This window comes from Zalophus californianus, chromosome 16 (assembly GCF_009762305.2).
Source record: "Zalophus californianus isolate mZalCal1 chromosome 16, mZalCal1.pri.v2, whole genome shotgun sequence".
Taxonomy (NCBI): Eukaryota; Metazoa; Chordata; class Mammalia; order Carnivora; family Otariidae; genus Zalophus; species Zalophus californianus.
In genome coordinates, this window is record NC_045610.1 from 17,382,342 (window position 1) to 17,401,131 (window position 18,790).

Here is an 18,790-nt window from a genome sequence, read left to right on the forward strand (position 1 = left end):
GGGGACCCGGGTGCCCGGGGCAGAGCTTGTGGTAGCTCGGCCCCGTGGCATCATGGGGCATGTAGTCCGCCTCGTGGAACTGCGGGTGGCGGGGCGCCGGAGAAGGTCCCGCACGGTCCCCCTTGCTCCCATGAGCGGGTGGGGAGGGAGCCAGGGCTGGCGGGAACGGAGACCGTGTCCTGACGCCGGGTGGGCCGGGGCGCACCCCCACCCACGGGCGTTTTGCCTTTTTGGGGGGAGGGAAGGGGCTACAGGCCTTGCTCAAGCCTTAGAGGGCGCGGGAAGCTGTGGCCTTCAGGACTGAGTTTGGGTCCCAGTGGAACGTGAGGGGGGATCCAGATTCCAAGAAGAGTGACTGATTGGGGGGGGAACTCCTGAGAAAGGTGCGGGACAATAGTACCAGAGGTCGTTGGAGCAACCAGGGATCTGGCACGTGAAACTATTATGTAGGAGTCGTCCCTGCCTTCTTTAGCAAATTAAATTCCACCTTCCACACTTGACATTCAAAGGGAAGGACCACTAAGGCTGGAAGGGCAGTCCCCCCCACCATTTGCTGTCCGCCGCAAGGACCAGAGTGGGGCTGGGCAGAGTAAGCAGCAGGTGGCGGCTTCCCACCTCCACTCAGCGTGGTCCCCTTAGGAGAGGAAGTGACTGATTCCGAGGCTGCGTCCTTCCTGAATAACCCCAGGGCAGAGAGGTCCTTCCAGAAGGGGCCCAGCAGACGCTGTGGTAAGTGTAATTGACCTCTGGGGCTGCCTACTGCAAGGGCTGGAGTGACCTAGAGGCGTGGCCCAGTCCCTGGAGGGAGGAGGGACTGGGATCTTAAACCAGAGTTCGAATTCCTCTTTACTAACCGCTTGACCGTAAGCAAATTGCTTAAATTTTCTGCTTTCTCAGACCACTCACCTCTAAATGAGACTCTAAATACTACCTACTGGGGTGAGCTAAGGATAGTAACTGCCCTGGGAAACGGCACATCCCGCCCGCAACCCAGGCGGACTGAGACAGGTGGCGGGACCGGGCCCGGGCCCAGTGCCTTCTCGAGTCCACCCTAGAACAGGACAGGAATTAGGGATTCCATACCAGCCCTACTTAGAACAATCCAAAAAGTGTTTGTGTGGGAGGTGCTAGCAAAAGCTTGCAAACTCTCCGCGCCTCTCTCAGGTTTCTTTGTGTGGTCTTCTCTCCCTCCTCCACACCCTGCGGTGCCAGGCCCAGGCGGGAAAGGATAAGGGAGGAGTGGACTGCCTCGCCCCTTTCTCCAGCCAGGGAGGAGCCGGCTGGCGTCTCCCGCAACCGGGGACCGCTGCCCACCTCTACCACGAGGGGTCAGCAGAGCGTTGTGGCTGCAGCCGGAGTTGGGGAGGGGGCTGGAGCGGGGGAGGGACAGCTAGGAGTGGCCGGGAGAATGCCTGTACATTTCCTCATTAAATTGTTTTTAGAACCTGGTCTGAGATTTCTCTTTTACCGTCCCGCTTCCTGAGGTGGCGACATCTCCAAAGGGAAATCCTGAAGTCCTTTTATTCCTAGTCCCAGGCGCAGAAGCTCTACCGTGGCGGGGCCGGGGGCTTCCGGAACAAAGTTTGGAGAGTGTGGCTCTTCGCCTGGGCCACTCCCAGGTAGTCCCCGGGCCAGCCGGGAGGGGGAGCTGGCGGGCAGGAGGGGGCAACATGAATCATCCTCCTGAAAAGTGTTGAAGCTCTGGGAGAGGGGGAGCTCAGCCTGGACTGGGGGACCTAGACCCCTAGCAGCCGGGTTTCTTTGCCACGCGGCCCTAGACCAAACCCAGGTCGCTTTTCCTCCGGTCTGCGCGCTCCAGCTGCCACGTGCTCGAGACGCGCCCACACAGCGGAGAAACAAAGACAGCCAAGCGATGGGGCTGCCAGTAGCCGCCTCGACATTTAATAAATGAAATTCCATAGCTGGGGGTCGATCGGGGGTGAACCGGCGGCGACCTATCGTGGGCTGTGCGCCAGTGAGAGCGGCCAGGCCGCTCCTTTCCGTCGCCCAGCCTGGGGCCACCAAGCCCACGGACTGACTCCTTGGTGCGGGTGCAGCACCCGGCTCCCGCCGCCGCCGCCGCCCCCCACCCCCAACGCGAGGTATCTTTGCTCGCAGAAGCCCCGCCAGCTGAGCGGCTGGCAGTAGGGGGAGGGGAGGCCTGCAAAAAGATTTCTCTTAAAGGTGCGATTATAAATATACCCCGTGGATCGCGATTTCAAACAAACTTGTCAATCTGGGCTGCAGCAAAAGGCGATGGAGGCAGCTTTGCTTGTATTTCGGGTGGTGTGACTCATGAGCATTACTTGTCTCCCCCAGGGAAGCAGCCTGCCCACCCACAAGTCACTGCTGCTCTGGCACCGCTGGGATAAAATCGACCAAATCCCAAACCCCTGCCCAAGGACTCCCCTCCTTACCCCCTTGTTACTGAGGACTCCCTGCCCCTTGGGAGTACTCCCTTGATTCTGTCACCACTGACCTAGCCCCCAGGCCTAGTCCTGGCCACCCCTGCCTCTTCCCCACAAGCGAAGTGCTCTTGGCATTTTGCTGCTGCAGGGATGGGGGCTGGGTGCACGCGGGGCACACGTGTATGGGGGAGCATGCTCAGTGCAGGGGTGCACCCACGTGCGGCCTGCGCCTCCGCTTCCTGTCCCCCACCTACGCCGTCTCCCTGTGAAGTCTAGGAAGAAAGGCCACCATAAGAAAAGGTCCCTGTATGTTCTATGCACACGCCCTGGACACACAAACCTGCGGTGGCCCAGAAACACCGTGGAGGTATACAAGACGAATGCAGAGTGGATATTACTGCACACAGGCACAGTGGTCACTCCTCGGGAGGTCTTTAAAAACAGCCCAGATTCTTTCCTCTCGGGATGGAAGCATGGATGAGGTATAGATGTATTTTTAGCTGGGAGGCAGGGGAACACCTGGGCGTCCATATTGTTGGCGTTGTGCGTAATCAGCAAGGGTGTGACCACACGCACACCTGGACACACAGATGTGGATGCACGGGGGGGGGCGCAGGTCGTTCACCTCACCTCAGCCAGACATAGGCGGGTACCCCAAACCACAGCCGTTTGACGAGGAAGGGGGCCTGGGCCTCCAGCTCCTTACCCTCTTCCCTGTTCCCCAAGGGTCACTGTCCCCGGGCCTGAGCCCCCTGGGCCACCCTCCACCTGGAAAGCGAAGGGGATGGGGCTGTGAGGGTAACTCACACTGCCACGGGGCCGAGGAGCGCGGGAGTAGAGGCCAGGGGCACAGGCGACGCCGCCCTCTCGGGCCTGCCTAGCGGCGGCCGCGGCCCCTTTAAACACCCCCGCCCCCTCCCGCCCGCGCTCCCGGCTTCCTTTCTCCGGGAGGCGCGGCCCGCAGGGCCGGGCGGCGGGGCGGGTGTGCAGGCTGCCCCTCCCCCGGTGGGCAGGGCCTGCGCCGCTTCCTGCAGGAGCGGCCCGGAGCCGCGCAGGGGGCGGAGAGAACGAGCGGCGAGCGGCGAGCGGCGGCAGGGCGGCGCGGGGCGGTGCGGGGCGGTGCGGGGCGGAGGGCGCCGGAGGGCGAGCGGGCAGGCGGGCACGGCGGGTTCCGGGCCAGCCCCGGGGGCGGACGGTTGGCCGGGCGCGCGGAGCCTAGCCGGGGCCTTGCCGGAGCCGGGCCGGGCAGCAGGGGCCGCCGCCGCCGCCCGGGCCCGCCGCCCGCGCCCCCCACGCTGGCCCAGAGGGCTGCGGCCGCGTCGCCGCTGAGGATGTCCCGGAAGGGGCCGCGGGCGGAGGTGTGTGCGGACTGCAGCGCCCCGGGTAAGCGGGGCCGGGCCGGGGGCGGGACCGCGCAGCGAGGCCGCCGGGCGGGCGCCGGGGCCTGGCGGGAGCGCCGTGCGGGGCCGGAGGGCGGGGCGGGGCTGGGGGCTGCGGCCTTCGGCCTCGGCCCCCGCCCGGGCCACTGCGGAGCCGCGTCCTTGGCGGGAGGGCCAGCTGGGGGGCCCCGGTTCCCTCGCGTCCGTGGACGAGCGAGGAAGGACATTCCCGGCGCCACCTCCCACCCCCCAGTCTGAGGGAGACAGGCAGCTAGCTGCACCCCCCCCTTCTATCTCTGTATCCCAACGGAAGCGCCAGCCTGGGGTGGCAGGAGGGCTGTGGCGGAGGCCAGCAAGGTTTAGGAGGTGGGGGCGAGTGTGGTTTTGTGTCATCTCAGTGCCACCCCCGCGTCTTGCACCTGCTGCTTGCATGGTCTGCGCGCCCGCTGAGGTGGCGGAGGTCAAGGGGCAGAGAGCTGGGCAGATGGGCCAGGGGAGGCCTGGATAGTGTTTCCTCGTGAGCAGATGACCTAGGACTCCCTGCCCCTGGTTCCCAAGGCCAGGGCTCCTTGCAGGGCCTGGTGTTGAGGGCCAGTCCAGCCTGGGCATCTTCTTTGAGGCATCCCCAGGCTGCCCAGGGGACTGGGAGCAACTAGACTCAGCTGTTCCTGTGCCCCAGGAAGGCCTGCTTCCAGAAGGTGGGCTGAGCATTGTCCCAGCTTTGGGCACAGACCCCTCCTAGCCCTGTAGCCCAGTCTGGCCAGAAATGGGTAGGGAGCAGTAACCCCCCCCCCCCGCCCCCGCCCGGGTGCCTAGAGTCCCAGGGTCGGGCTGGCTTCCTGGTCTGCCTCTTGGCTGTATTTACTGTGGTGTTTCCCTTCTTCCCAGCAGTCAGGTCCAGGCTGATGTGAAACCCCCCTGAGCTGCTGAGGAAGTGAGGAGCAGTGACCTGAGAGGCTGCTACCTTCTGATGTGGGAGGACACTGCCAGTGATGGGGCTCAGCAGCTGGCCTGGGGAAGGAAACCCTGGCTCTTGTCCATCCTCTTTTTAAAAAAGGAGCCATCTCCCTGGGAGACCTCTGGGCAGGCTCGGTGTGTCTGTGAACTCCAGGGGGACTAAGGGCACAATTAAGTGTGAGAGTGTGAAGTGCTGTTTCGTGGACCCATAACTTCCAGCCTCCCTTTGGACAGACCCAAGACCCCAGCAGGCTGAGAACCACAGATACTCTGGTGGTTCTCATGGGTCCAAGCTAGAGTCTTGGGTGACTGTGGATGCCTGGCAGAGGCAGGGTACTCTGTGGGTAGTTGTGACCTGCGACTCCTGTCAGGGCATGTCACAGTCTGGAGGGCCCTGAAGAAGCCATCGGGGCTGATGTATCCTTACCCTAATGAGCCGGAGACCGGGATCTCCTTCCCCTAGCCACATGCCGGTCTAGGGGTGGAAGGGGTAAGAGGAGAGCTTGCCCTCTCTGTCCCAGGCTGTTCTGTACCTCTGGGGGGGCCCGCGTAGCGTGGGGGTGGGGACAGAGGGTCCAGAAGGATCGGGAGGAGGGTGCTTAGCAGACATTCATCCTATCTGCTCACTCTGTGAGCCATGGCAAAACTTTCCTCACTCTGGGCCTCAGTTTGAAGCCTCTGGATGCCGAATGGGTTCAGGGAGGAGTGGTGTGTATCTGATGTCTTGGATTGCTCAGTTCCTGTCTGCAGTCATTGTCCCCCAGAGACCTTGGTGCGCCAGGTACCTCCTTTTCCCCTGATCCAGGATACAGGTCAGGAAGCGGCAGGTGGTGAGGTAGGCAGGGTGCTGACAAAGTCTTACACATCACCCTACCCCAGCACCTGGCATGGTGTCTGGCACATGGCAGGCACTCCCTGAGTGTTTGGATGCTTGTCAGGACCCCAGCTGGCTACTTGGGGCTACCCCATTCCCCCACCATCTGATGTGAGGAGTGGCATACTCAGTGTGGGCACTGTACCACCAGGTACAAGGCTTGAGGGTAATCAACAGTTGGGACCCCACTGGCCTCTGCCTCCTACCCGGTCATAGGCTTCTCTGGCTGTGAAAGGGCTTCCAGCCCTAGGAGTGGGGCTGTGGCCTTTTGGTGGTTGATTAACGTGGGGAGGCCATGGAGGTGAAAGGTGAGGTCCAGGTGACCCCGAAGGTCCGCGTGCTCCCCCTGTTTCCGGGCCTGGGCATATAGGTGACAGGTGCATTTTGTAAGGCAGCTGGACATGCCATGGTTGCTGTGGCAGCTGGTGCTCCCTCATCAGGTGCCATATGTGTACCTGCCTGCCATGGGAGTCCAAGGGAGGGGCAGGAGTCAAGGAACCCTGGAGAATGTGTTCTCCCCCCTTCCTTCCCCTCCACTCACTCTGCCACACAGTCCCGGCCCAGCCCAAGGGCCTGCTCCTCATCCCATGGGTCTCCATCTCAACTTTCCCACCTTGGCAGCCCAGGTCCCAGGAGTGAAGACCTCGGGGTGCCTGTCCTGCAGGCACTTGGGTGAGCAAGGATGGCTCCTGGCTAGGGACATTTCGGAAACCTGCAGGCTCATTTATTTCTTCACAGTGTAGATTGTGGGGTGGGGTGAATAGGGGGGCTTTCTTCCTCTTTTTTTGAGGTTTAACTTACGCACAGCAAAGTTCCTGCACCTTACTGTTTAGCCTGGTGAGTTTTTACAGTCTGTATACCTGTGTAACCGCCATTCCAGTCAAGAGTTAGAGCATTTCTATCACCCTCTGGGCCTTTCCTCTGCCTCCTCCCAGTCAGCACCCCCCAGAGGTAACGGCCACCCTGACCTTTATCCCCATGGATTAGTCTAGCTTGCTTTCAAGATGGTGGGCTTTTCCCTCTTTTCTAGTGAGGCTCTGCTCCGGAGACCCTGGCCCTTCTAGCAGACCTACTGCCCCTGGAGGCCCCGTAATGGCTTTGGGTGGTGACATGAATTCACCTTAGTAGAGGCCTCCATGGGTAACGTTATGGCAGGATCCCTCCTACCACTTGCCCCCACGTTCCAGACCCCCTGTCCTGAGGCCGAAGCCCGGGGAGGAAGGTTGGCAGGATGCTGAGGAGGTCATCATACCTCTTAAACCTTATGTTCCCTGGGGGCGCCTGGCTAGCTCAGTCAGTAGAGCACGTGACTCTTGATGTGGTGAGTTCAAGCCCCACTCTGGGCCATTGGGCATGAAGCCTACTCAAAACAAAACAAAACAAAACACCTTATGTCCCTGTCCTTTCTACCGCAGGTTTGATCTAGGGAGCCTCTTGGGGGCAAGGGTCCCTTAACCATTTGACTTAAAGAAACGCTTCTGGCCTGAGGAACTAACTGGCTTAGGTCGGGCTTAGGGGCTCTGGCTGGGGTAGGCCCAAGGCCCCTTGGGCACATAAGTAGGTCGTAGGGTTAGGGTGGGTTTTTCATCTGTGTAATCAAGAACTGAGCTGGTGCCGGGGTGCCCCGGGCCAGGACAGTGTCGCCTGTTCAACCTTCCTATTTCAGGTCACTGTGGAGGAGAGGTAGGACCCCCTCCCCCAGGCTGGGGGAGTGCCGAGCAAAGCCTGGGACCCTGTTCCGCAAATCCTAATCTCTTGGCCCCTGCCATATTCAGAGGCTCACCATGTCTGGCCGGGCTCTGGATAACTGTGCGGCCCTCTCAGGCCTGGCTTCTCCAGTAGGACCGTGGGCCTGGGGTGGAGACCTCAGGGCGTCCCATTTATGATCCTGGCCTGGGCGGCTCCCCACTTACAGGAAACCCCACCATTTCAACAAGAGGAATTTAGGCTGCGTCATTTCCAGCTTCCTGCTTGAGCTGCTGGAGGTGGCTGGCGGGCAGACCCCTCACCCAGTAGTGCTTGGGAGTGGGGGGAGGGAGCTTTCCATGTGCCTCACTGGGGTCCCTCCCTGTTTGGGTAAAGCCAATAGAGTGTCCTGGGGCTCCCCCTCTTGGCACAGGCGGTAGGTCCCTTCCTCACGGGCCCCTAGGATCAGCTCCCAGAAAGGTGTATGGCAGGCACCTTGTTGCCCTGTGTTTTGGGGGGATGCCTAAAGAAGCCCAGACCCAAAGAGCTGAACCCCATCTTTTGCTTCTTGTTTCTTCCTCTCCCCATCGAGGGGATACTGGCTATAGGCAGAACTCAGGCTGCACCTTGACTCAGTCTCCTTACAATTCCCCTGGGAACTTCTACGGAAGTCTTTGAGGGGAAGGGTCTGAGAATCACCTCCTGGTTGGAGAGGCTCTCATTACCCCAAGCCTGTCCCTCCCCTGGGGGGCCCACTTCTGGACTCCCTGAGCACTGCCAGGCAAGGCAGAGAGCCAGTCCCCCACTCCACCCTCCCCACAGGGCTTCCTGAGACTGGGGCAGGGGGCCTGGGCAGAGCACAGTGTCCTGGGAGAGAGGCTCCCTGCCCCCACTCTCTGGAGGCACACAATGGCTGCTTTCTCCCCCATGACCTTTCCAAAGCCTGAGCTGTATACAGCTGTCTCCTCCCCATCTCCCAAGGGGCCCAGGATGGGTGGCATCTCCCCTGCCCTTGTAAAGGACCCCAGGAGCTCCCACCCTGTCCCGGCCCCTCCTTGTCGCCAAAGTTTGCTTCTCCCCAAGGAGTGGAGTGGCTTCCAGGGCCCTTGCCCACTTGAGGCTTCCCCCTTAGGGGCAAAAGCAGAAGGAGAGGAGTGGGTATGACCATGGCCTGGTGTCTGGCATCTCAGTGCCTGGTTCCACATCCCAGCAATCCCAGTCATTAGCTGTGTGACCTTGAGCAAGCACTCTAACCTCTCTGAGCCACTGTTTCTCATTGTAAAGCAAGGATAGCATTTCCTGCCTTGCCTGACAGGGGTGAGAGCGTGTGGACAGGTCCAGCTTGTACACAGTGGGTATCCAGCATTAGTTCCTTTGCCCTCCCCGGCCCTATTTAGAGGGGCTACAGCTCAGCCCATCAGTGATGCTGGCAGGGGGCTCAGCATGAAGAGGCCTCTTCCCTGCCAAGATGAGGGTGGAGGCAGGACCCCGTGGAAGGGCCCGGGGGTCCCACAGAAGCCTGGGTGCAGGAGGGATGTGGCACAGCCCAGACACAGGAGGGGTGCCTAGGGCTGTCCGGCAGGTGACAGCAGAGTTGCATCCGCTCGGGGCCTCCTGCCTTCCGTGGGGAAGGGCTGGGCTGGCTGTCTTGCTCCCTGGGAAAGGCTGCAGAATAGGAAGACATGCCCGCTGTGTCGGCCCTGGGGGCCCTGGGGGCCCCTCCCCACCCCCCCAGACAGGCAGCTGTCAGTCACCTCCTGTGCGCCTCTGGGGAGATCCCTCCTACACGGCAGCTCAGCTTCCTCATCGGTGACCCGTGTGTCCCTTCCCAAAGCTCCTGGGCTTTAGGAAGCTGAGTGAGGGACTGTGTCAGCCTACTGTGGGCCCAGAGCAGGTGCCCAGGACACACTGGCCCTGATTGGGCCTTGGCTGACCCCCTGCTCCCACCCCGACAGACCCCGGCTGGGCCTCCATCAGCAGGGGGGTGCTGGTATGTGACGAGTGCTGCAGCGTGCACCGGAGCCTGGGCCGCCACATCTCCATCGTCAAGCACCTTCGCCACAGCGCCTGGCCCCCCACGCTGCTGCAGGTACGGGGCTAGGCCAGGCGGGTCCTCGGGTGGCACAGAGTGTGCTGAGCAGAGACACATTGCCCCCCCCCCCGCCCTCCGCACACACACCACTCTGGATTTGGCAGCTCCCGGGGGGGGGGGGGGCCAGCACCCCCCCCATGGGGCAGAACCCAGCCCTGACCCTTTCCACCCGTTCTTGCTTGCCGTGCAGACAGGCCAGGGCCCTCTCCCCAGCTCTGCCGCTCACTAGCTTGGCCACATAGTGCGGAGCGGGTCACTTCACTTCTCTGAGCCTTGGCACGCTTGCCGTGCGGCCTGAAGTGCTACACAGGACCCAGGTGCCCTGGCGGCCCGACTGGGTGGAGGTGTGATGGCGGCAGGCGCGCGGCAGGGCCCTGGGTCCTGTCTCCAGCCACGCCGGCTGTGGCCAGCGCGGCGGTGTTTCCCCCAGGAGCCAGTGCGCGGTGGGCACTCCTGACTTGGCGCCTCTTCCCTGCAGATGGTGCACACGCTCGCCAGCAACGGGGCCAACTCCATCTGGGAGCATTCCCTGCTGGACCCCGCGCAAGTGCAGAGTGGCCGGCGCAAAGCCAACCCCCAAGACAAAGTCCAGTGAGTTGGTCTTGGAGGGGTGGTGGCAGGGGCTGCCTGGCCTGGGACGCGGATCCGGGAGGCGGCCAGGTGACTAGCCTCTCCCACTCTCCTCCCCACTGCGTCCTGTGTGGCCTGCCCAGCCCCATCAAGTCAGAGTTCATCAGGGCCAAGTACCAGATGCTGGCGTTTGTGCACAAGCTTCCTTGCCGGGACGATGATGGCGTCACCGCCAAAGACCTCAGCAAGGTTGGAGGGGCCCCCACGGGGGACGGGTGGGCCTCCTCTCTTGTCACCCGCGACACCCTGACGGCCTTCTCCTTCATCATCACCGAGCCCTAAGCGCCAGAGGCAGTCAGGTCCGGCAGGAATAGTGGGCACAGCAGGGGGATGCGATTGCATGGTCAGGCGGCACGTGGCCAAGGCCCCTCAGCTCCTCAGTGGACACTCTAGGGCTAAAATCCCCCAGCCGCCATCCGAAAGGGGTCATTTCTTAGCCAGTCAGGGCCTCAGTTTCCTGCTGTGTAAAATGGGAAAGAAAGAACAGCATCTCCCTCATAGACCAGATCCTGTCTCGAGCAGAGCTCACGGCACAGGTAGATGGTGACTGATAGCAGGGCAAGTCCTCTGTCCCCCTATACCCCGACTCCAGCTGGGTCCCTTGGAGCCGCTAGGAGTCCCAGCAGCTGCCTCACTTGGTACAGCTTGGGGGGAGGGGGGCTCACACGCACATTTGTTGCACACTCTGCTCCTTGCAGCAACTGCACTCGAGCGTGCGGACGGGCAACCTGGAGACGTGTCTGCGCCTGCTGTCCCTGGGTGCCCAGGCCAACTTCTTCCATCCAGAGAAGGGCACCACACCTCTGCATGTGGCTGCCAAGGCAGGGCAGACACTGCAGGCTGAGCTTCTTGTAGTGTATGGGGCTGATCCCGGCTCCCCTGATGTCAATGGCCGCACACCCATTGACTATGCCAGGTGAGGTTCGGATGATGGGTGAGGCTCGGGCGGGTGGGGGTGGTAGATGGCTGCTGCAGGGCTGAGGCACGCCCCCTCCCCACAGGCAGGCGGGGCACCACGAGCTGGCGGAAAGGCTAGTCGAGTGCCAGTATGAGCTCACTGACCGGTTGGCCTTCTATCTCTGTGGACGCAAGCCGGGTGAGCGGAGCTCGGGGCAGGTCCGGCTGGGCCAGGCAGGTGGGACCCGGACACACCCCAGCAGCAGGTGCCATGGCGACAAAGCCGGCTGGGGAACACTGTTGCTAGGCAACTGGCTCCTGTGAAATTGATGCGGGCTCTTGGCTACAGCCCACTGGGATGGGGGGGGCTAACTTCAGGCAGCTCCCAGGGTTCTGGGGGGGGGTGGCCTGCCCTCCGCCCTGTCCCCTGACACTTCTGGGTGCCAAGCCCTGCTCATGGCAGTGAGGGGGACTCCCAGCTGCTGAGGCCACCCCGCACCAGTGACTTGGCATTTTTATTTTTGTTCAGATCACAAGAATGGGCATTACATCATCCCACAGATGGCTGACAGGTGAGTGCCCACCTGATGCCCCTTCCTGGAGGCTGTTGGATGTCACGGGGGTGCCTGGGCCCCAGAGCCTCCAGCCCTCCCTCTCCTAGGCTTTAGGGTCCCCCACCCTTCAGGGGCCCTGTCCAGTCCTCACTCCCCGATGCTGGGCCCCAAGGCAGGTGAGAAATGTCAGCTCGGCACGGGGCCAGTCCAGCCTGAGCCCCACGGCCGTCCCACACAGGCTTGAGTCCCAGAAACACCCGCCCTAGGAGTGGTAGATTGCTGCCTTCTGTTTCCAGGGGCCCTCACCCCACTGTAAAATCTTTAGACAAGTGAAAAGACTATGGGCTCCAGTAAGACGGTGGGATTTGACTAACTTTGGGACCACTGACCAGGCCTCTGGTGCGCTCAGAAATTGTGCCGGGGCTGGGGGAGCAGGGCACAGCACAATTGAGGTGTTTCTGCCTCTGATCTGAAAAGCCTCAGGCGCTTAGGCTGGAGGGGGCGGGGAGGGGAGGAGACTTGCTCAGCTCACAAGATGGATGCTTGCGCCACCTGGTGGCCACCTCTGGTGGCCAAGCTTTGCCAAGCCTTGCCTGCTGGCCTGGATCGCAGAGAGAGGAGGCTCCCTCCTCCTCCAGGAGCCAGTGTGGGCAGATGGGGATGGTCAGGCCTAGGCACCCTGGATCTTTGAATCCAGACCCCTTCTGTTCTGAGACGCCGGGACTCCCTCCTGCTTCTCTGGTCTTACTCCGCCTGGTGTGCGCACCTGCTTGTATGTCTGGTGTGTCTGTTACAAACAGATCTGGGCGCGGTCTCAGTGAAATGGTGGCCAAGCACCTTCCCAGTGCCAGCGACTGTTCCTGGCCCCGAGACACGGGTGACTCAGACGTGATCTCTGCCCTTAAGGAGCTTACAGTCTAGAGAGGGAGGCAACCTACTCAGACAGCTCTAGTTCAGTGGCCGGGGGGAGGGGGTGCAGCGAGAGAAGTAAAGGCAGAGACAGTATAAAGGAGCAGAGCCGTGCTGGGCCCTGCGGGCCGTCCGTGCGACTGGAGCACAGCGTGAGGAGCAGGACTGGAGGAGAGACGGTCGAGAGGTTCTGAGCACCGATGTGTGCAGTCGGCTCTGCCGTTTATTGGCTGTTTGACTTCAGGCAGGCTGCTTAACCTCTCTGAGTCTTAGTTATCTCGTGGAAACGAGGGCCACGGTGCCTACCTTTTCGGGGCATTGAGAGGATAAAGTAAGATAATGCGTGCTAAGCCTGTAGCATATTTCTTAAGTGAGCTTTTGGTAGGAGCACGGCTGAAGTCTGCCATAAGTATCTTTTGTCACTGAGCCGTTCTTAAGGCCAGGGTGGTGGGGCCTGATGTGTCAGAAAGATCACCCTGGCTGCTAGCTGGAAACAGGGATTGTAGGGGCGAGCCCGGAAGTGGGAAGATGGATGAAGAAACTGATGCAAAGGCCCCGGGGAGGAGGGACTGATGGCAGGACGTGGGGAAAGCTCCACCGGGGCTTGAGGGTGAGGGGACCTCCGGTGAGCCCTGGGAGCAGGCGCTGGTGCTGGGTGAGTGGGGCTCGGAGGGAGAGAGCAAGCCGGGCTAGGAGCAGGTTGAGGGGGAGGATGAGTTCCGTCGTGTGCGCGGAGATGGGTGTGAGCTTGCCGTGGGTGCTGCTGGGTAATTGCTGCCTCTGTCCTGTTCTTTCCTCTGCTGCCTCTCTCTGGACTTAGATCTCGGCAAAAGTGCATGTCTCAGAGGTATATGGTGCCTGCCGCGGGAGCAGGCTCTGGAGGGGGGCGCGGGAGGGTGGGGGGGGTGTTGGTGTGCAGCATCTGGGGTGTTGTCTTCCCGGGATTCCCTGCATGTTCGGGAGTCACGGCGGGGGCCTGGCCACCTCTCACACCTGCCCTTCCCGTCTCCCTCCGTCATCCACAGCCTAGACCTGTCCGAGTTGGCCAAAGCCGCCAAGAAGAAGCTGCAGGCGGTGAGTCACCATCTCTGACCCTCGACCCCTGCCATCGCTCCCCCTTCCTCTGACCTGGTGTCCTTTTCCAAGTTTTCCAAGTCTTGGGCCTGCCCCTCACTCTAGCCTTTCTGGCTCCCTGCCCCCCACTTCCCTGCCTTTTGTCTCTGACCCTGCCCTCCACTGGGTCCAGGGCCCTAGCTCCACCTCTGACCTACGGGGGCACTAAGTGTTCTGATCTGGCCTCCCTTCTGTCCTCGCTCCACCGTGGAGCTTGACAGAGACCCCTGCCCCAGTTTCCAGTTCTGAGACGGGGGGTGGGGGGAGGCGGGCTGGGCAGCGCAGGGGACACAAGCCGTTTCCCACATCTTATGACCTCCTGCTTGAGCTGGCCTTGTCAGCACTGGGGACCAATTGATCTGACAAAGTCTGGGTCCCCCTCTTTGCCTCTAGCTCAGCAACCGGCTTTTTGAGGAACTTGCCATGGATGTGTATGACGAGGTGGATAGAAGAGAAAATGACGCCGGTGAGCCAAGAGGGCATCCGAGGTCACGGGTGGATGCTGGGAGGGGCCGGGGCCTTTCCGGGCGGGGGACTGAGAGGGTGCCTGGGTGCAGTGGGCCCAGCAGGTCTGCATATCGGCCCCTGCTGCCTCTGAGCGGCCTGGCCAGCAGCCTCCCGGCCGCCAGGCGGAGCGTTCTGAGTTGGAGGCAGCCAGCCTGTTCCTCCGCCCCCAGCGGAGGGCCTGGGGCTCATCTCTGCTCTGGCTGCCTCCCACTCTGGCTCACTCCCCAGTCCCACTCCACCCCCCTACATCACTCCTTCCTGACCACAGCTAGATTCCAGCCCAAACTCTGGGCTGGGCCTGGCAAGGAGTCGCCTTGTTCTGTTCGTCATCGGCCTAGCCGGCCTCGCCCAGCCTTGCCCTGACCCAGCCTTGCTTCTGTGGTCTGAAGACCACCCCTGTTTTGAACACGAGCACTTGGTGGGCGTGGGGAGGAGCGAGGAAGGCTGCGCCCGGCACTTCCCCACCTCCGCCCCGCGGGCCTGGCCACGGTGGACGCTCCAGACGATTTGCTCCCTGCTCCTCCCCCACAGTGTGGCTGGCTACCCAAAACCACAGCACCCTGGTGACGGAGCGCAGTGCTGTGCCCTTTCTGCCTGTGAACCCCGAGTACTCAGCCACACGGAATCAGGTGAGGGGGCTGGGTGGGGGGCTTGGGGCAGTCTCCTCCCTTCCGGGGGTCGCCAGCTCTGTGGGTCCTGCCCTTCCTCAGCGGCTGCTGACTGGGCTGCCGCCTGGGCCTGCTCTTCTCCCCTGGCCCAGGCCTCCCTCAGGGCTCTGCTGGCACTGGGATTTGGAAATGGGGAAGAAGCTGGGTGTTTTGAGCACTTGCTGAGCAGCCTCTGGGGGGCATTCCAGCCTCTTCTCGAGAGCTTCCCTAGGCACCCAGAATCCATGTCATCCCTGATCCCCTGCTCTGGCCATGAGCCAGATAACAGGGGACTCCCTGACAACTTTGTTCCCACCCCACCCCATCTATCAGCTGTAAGGGGGCCTGTCATGCCAGCCGGGTTCTTTCTGCCTTGTAGGGGCGGCAGAAGTTGGCCCGCTTTAATGCCCGAGAGTTCGCCACCCTCATCATAGACATTCTCAGTGAGGCCAAGCGGAGACAGCAGGGCAAGAGCCTGAGCAGCCCCACAGGTGGGAAGGGCATGGATAGGGCTGCGGGCAGTGGGCACTTTTCTAGAATATTCTTTCATGGGTCCTTTTTGGGGTGGCATGATAGAAGGGTTGTGTGGCTGAATCCTGAGTGACAGGACTGTGCCCTCAGACAACCTCGAGCTCTCTGCGCGGAGCCAGAGCGACCTCGACGACCAGCACGACTACGACAGTGTGGCCTCGGACGAGGACACGGACCAGGAGCCCCTGCGCAGCGCTGGTGCCACTCGGAACAACCGGGCCCGGGTCTGAGCACCGCCCCACCCCGGGCCTCCGACGAGGCCTGCCTCTATCCCCCTCTAGCTTGGGGCTTCGGGGACAAGTGGGCTGGTTATGGCCTTGAGAAGAGCCTTCTGCGGGCGTTCACCCCCTGCCCCTGATGGCTGACTAGCCTCTGTCTCACTCTGCAGAGCATGGACTCCTCAGACCTGTCCGACGGGGCCGTGACTCTGCAGGAATATCTGGAGCTGAAAAAAGCTCTGGCTACCTCCGAGGCAAAGGTACAACAGCTCATGAAGGTCAACAGCAGCTTGAGTGATGAGCTCCGGAGGCTGCAGAGGGAGGTAAGGGCAGCAGCACTTACCCAGGATGCTAGGACTGGGGGCTCCCAGCATCCTGGTCGCGGAGGGTCCCTTGCTCCCGGAGGTGGGGCTGCTGCCTAGAGCCTCGGGAGGTCCTGACACCGCCGTGCACTCTCAGATCCACAAGCTGCAGGCAGAGAATTTGCAGATCCGGCAGCCGCCAGGGCCGGTGCCCACACCCCCACTGCCCAGCGAGCGGGCAGAACATACATCGATGGGGCCTGGCGGGAGCGCCCACCGCAGGGACCGCCAGGCCTTCTCCATGTATGAACCAGGCTCCGCCCTGAAGCCCTTTGGGGGCCCACCTGGGGACGAGCTCACCACCCGGCTCCAGCCTTTCCACAGCACTGTGAGTTGCCTGTGGGTGTCCAGGCCTGGGGGAGACAGGGTGGGAGCTGCCGTGGAGCCCTCGGTGATGATGGCTACTGTGCCATCCCCCAGGAGCTGGAGGACGACGCCATCTATTCAGTACACGTCCCCGCCGGCCTTTACCGGGTAAGCAGGGCCTGGGGGAAGCGGGTCCATGTCTGCGGGTCGGTTCTGAGCCCCAGTGGGTGCAGCTTTTGTGCTGGCTGCTGGGCACAGAGGTGACCCGCGCTGCTGGGAAGCTGGAAGGCGGGTGGCAGGGAGGAAAAGCTGACTCCAGCCCTCCCGGCTTTCAGATCCGGAAGGGGGTATCGGCCTCTGCCGTGCCCTTCACTCCCTCCTCCCCACTCCTGTCCTGCTCCCAGGAAGGAAGCCGCCACACGGTAACGTTCCCATCCCCGGTGCCCAAGGGGACAGGCCGAATGAGCTGTGTGCGTGGACAGCCATGGGCTGTGTGCATCTGTGAATGTGTACGTCACCTCCTCCCCCTTCCCTGATCCTCCAGAGCAAGCTTTCCCGCCACGGCAGCGGTGCTGACAGCGACTACGAGAACACGCAAAGTGGGGACCCACTGCTTGGGTGAGGCACCCCCGGGAGGAAGGCAGAGTGGGCCCTGGCGTGTCCGTGAGGGTGCAGGCAAGCGGCCTCACCACGGGAATGTCTCTTTCTAACCCCGGCCTCAGACTGGAAGGAAAGAGGTTTCTGGAGCTGGGCAAGGAAGAAGACTTCCACCCAGAGTTGGAAAGCCTGGATGGAGACTTCGACCCTGGGCTTCCCAGCACAGAGGATGTCATCCTGAAGACGGAACAGGTCACCAAGAACATTCAGGAATTGTTGCGGGCTGCCCAAGAATTCAAGCATGACAGGTATGGGGGTGGGACGCAAGGCTCATAGCAGCCCCTGGCTGTTGCGAAGGGGAAGGGTGGCCGGTGTTCCACTGTCCCTGCAAACCCTCCTGATTTTTACCCCCCCTCTTCCTCCAAAGCTTTGTGCCCTGCTCAGAGAAGATCCATTTGGCTGTGACTGAGATGGCCTCTCTCTTCCCCAAGGTACAGGGGCCAGAAAGAGGAGCAGGATTGGGAGGGTCTCCGGGTGGGGCAGGCGCAGGGAATGTGACTGCTGCCTGGGTGCGGATGAAGACACGCCAGGCCACGTTCGTGGCTCGTGGTTTGAAGTCCGAGGCACAGCTCCCTCCTCCCGTGCAGAGGCCCGCCCTGGAGCCTGTGCGTGGCTCGCTGCGACTGCTTAATGCCAGCGCCTGCCGGCTGCAGAGCGAGTGCCGGAAGACCGTGCCCCCAGAGCCCGGGGCCCCTGTGGACTTCCAGCTGCTGACTCAGCAGGTGATCCAGTGCGCTTATGACATCGCCAAGGCTGCCAAGCAGCTAGTCACCATCACCACCCGAGAAAAGAAGCAGTGACCACTCTCCCTGCACCCTCACCTGCACCCTGGGACCTCACTGGCCGTGGGAGCTGGGCCACTCCAAACACTAATCCCCACCCCCAACAGAGCCACTGGCGCAAGTGCCCTTCGTGCTGCCACTTCCCCTGGCAGCCAGGCGCCCTGGTGCCCACCCCCCCTGCAGCCCCCACATTCCATGCACCTCCCCCTGTACATAGCATTCCCCCCCGCCCCGCCTCGCCGTGCAGGGGCCTGTAAGGCATCACTCCCAGCCCCTAGCCCTCTGGGACACCCTCAGCAAAGGGTCGGGTAGGGACACTCCAAGTGGGGCCATTCCCCCTACAGGCACCCCACCCCCATGAGCCAGTTCAGCCCTATTGGGGGCTGAGCGGGGGCATCCCCTCCTTTGTACATAATCTCTGGATGTCCCCGCCCTGTAGCCACCAGCCCCCCTGCTGCTCTCCTTTAATGCCAAACGGCCCCTGCCTAGAGCACAGGCCCCAACCTGTGTTCCCAGGGTCCCTAGCAGCAAACACTGGAAATTGTTTTGTTTTGTTTTTTTCCTCTCTCTTCTCTTTCACTCCTTAATTTTAACATTGTGGTAACTGAGTGTCCCTGCGTGCCTGTGTGCGTGTGCGGGGCGGCAGTGCCGTTCCGGAGGCCTGGCCCATCTGGAGTTCTGTGAAGGGTGAGGGGACCGGAGCAGCAGGACCAGTGTTGGGGGTCAGCCCCCCCTTCCCCATTCTTGGGGCCAGGGACTGCTGGTAACCAGCTGGGGTCCAGCCCGTTGCCTCCCCTCATCTGTGCCCCCACTCCTGCCCCTTTCTCCATGAACTTAACAACAAAAACCACTTCCCTGCATCTCACCCCCCTCTCCCTTGTGGAGGGGGCTGTGCTGGCTGGGGCAGAAAACTGAGCACCTGAGCCTGGGGCTGGCTCCCCAGGGTCCCTGACTCAGCTGAGAGCCCCCTCCCCATAACCTCTGAGAGGCCAGCACCTGCGCCGCGGCGTCCGGATATCTGGCATCTGGGCTGCCGCCTGGGAGGCCGGAGACGCAGATGGCAGGGCCTGCCAGCTCTCCTCCCTGTCCCACGTCTGTCCTGGGGGCCAGGCTTTACTTGTGTGGTGGTGGGTGGGCTGACTGTCAAGAAGTGTGTCATGTACATTTGTATCAAAAATAAATAAGTGACCATGTGTTGTTGCTGACACTTACTTAGAGAATTCGGGGACCTGGTGGGGGGATTGGGGAGGTGGCAAACACGAGAAGGAGAAAGACCAACCT

The 18,790-nt window shown here is 62.0% G+C and overlaps 1 protein-coding gene across 3 annotated transcripts; it reads left to right on the top strand.

The window, feature by feature from the left end:
- Nucleotides 1-3,539: 3,539 nt before the first annotated feature.
- GIT1 (GIT ArfGAP 1) lies at nt 3,540-18,702 on the top strand. 3 transcript variants are annotated; one of them, XM_027567926.2, is made up of 21 exons: nt 3,540-3,791; nt 9,260-9,393; nt 9,875-9,987; nt 10,110-10,215; nt 10,725-10,942; nt 11,028-11,122; nt 11,453-11,495; nt 13,207-13,233; nt 13,412-13,460; nt 13,893-13,965; nt 14,538-14,635; nt 15,033-15,144; nt 15,275-15,408; nt 15,573-15,725; nt 15,862-16,092; nt 16,185-16,238; nt 16,406-16,492; nt 16,615-16,688; nt 16,793-16,975; nt 17,095-17,158; nt 17,315-18,702. In XM_027567926.2, exons 1-21 carry the CDS (start codon nt 3,740-3,742, stop codon nt 17,525-17,527), a joined length of 2,313 nt encoding a protein of 770 aa, XP_027423727.1. In that variant the 5' UTR covers nt 3,540-3,739; the 3' UTR covers nt 17,528-18,702. The 3 variants fall into 3 exon arrangements, with proteins under 3 accessions (XP_027423727.1, XP_027423725.1, XP_027423726.1); XM_027567925.2 differs by lacking the exon at nt 3,540-3,791 and adding an exon at nt 6,437-6,455; XM_027567924.2 differs by lacking the exon at nt 13,207-13,233 and having other exon boundaries at nt 3,615-3,791.
- Nucleotides 18,703-18,790: the final 88 nt, after the last annotated feature.

Bases quoted from the DNA above. Each gene is read 5' to 3' on its own strand.
- GIT1 (XM_027567926.2), top strand. From the start codon at position 3,740: ATGTCCCGGAAGGGGCCGCGGGCGGAGGTGTGTGCGGACTGCAGCGCC. The intron at 15,145-15,274 runs GTGGGAAGGGCA...CTGTGCCCTCAG, and splicing joins GAGCCTGAGCAGCCCCACAG to ACAACCTCGAGCTCTCTGCG. The intron at 16,493-16,614 runs GTAACGTTCCCA...CTGATCCTCCAG, and splicing joins AGGAAGGAAGCCGCCACACG to AGCAAGCTTTCCCGCCACGG.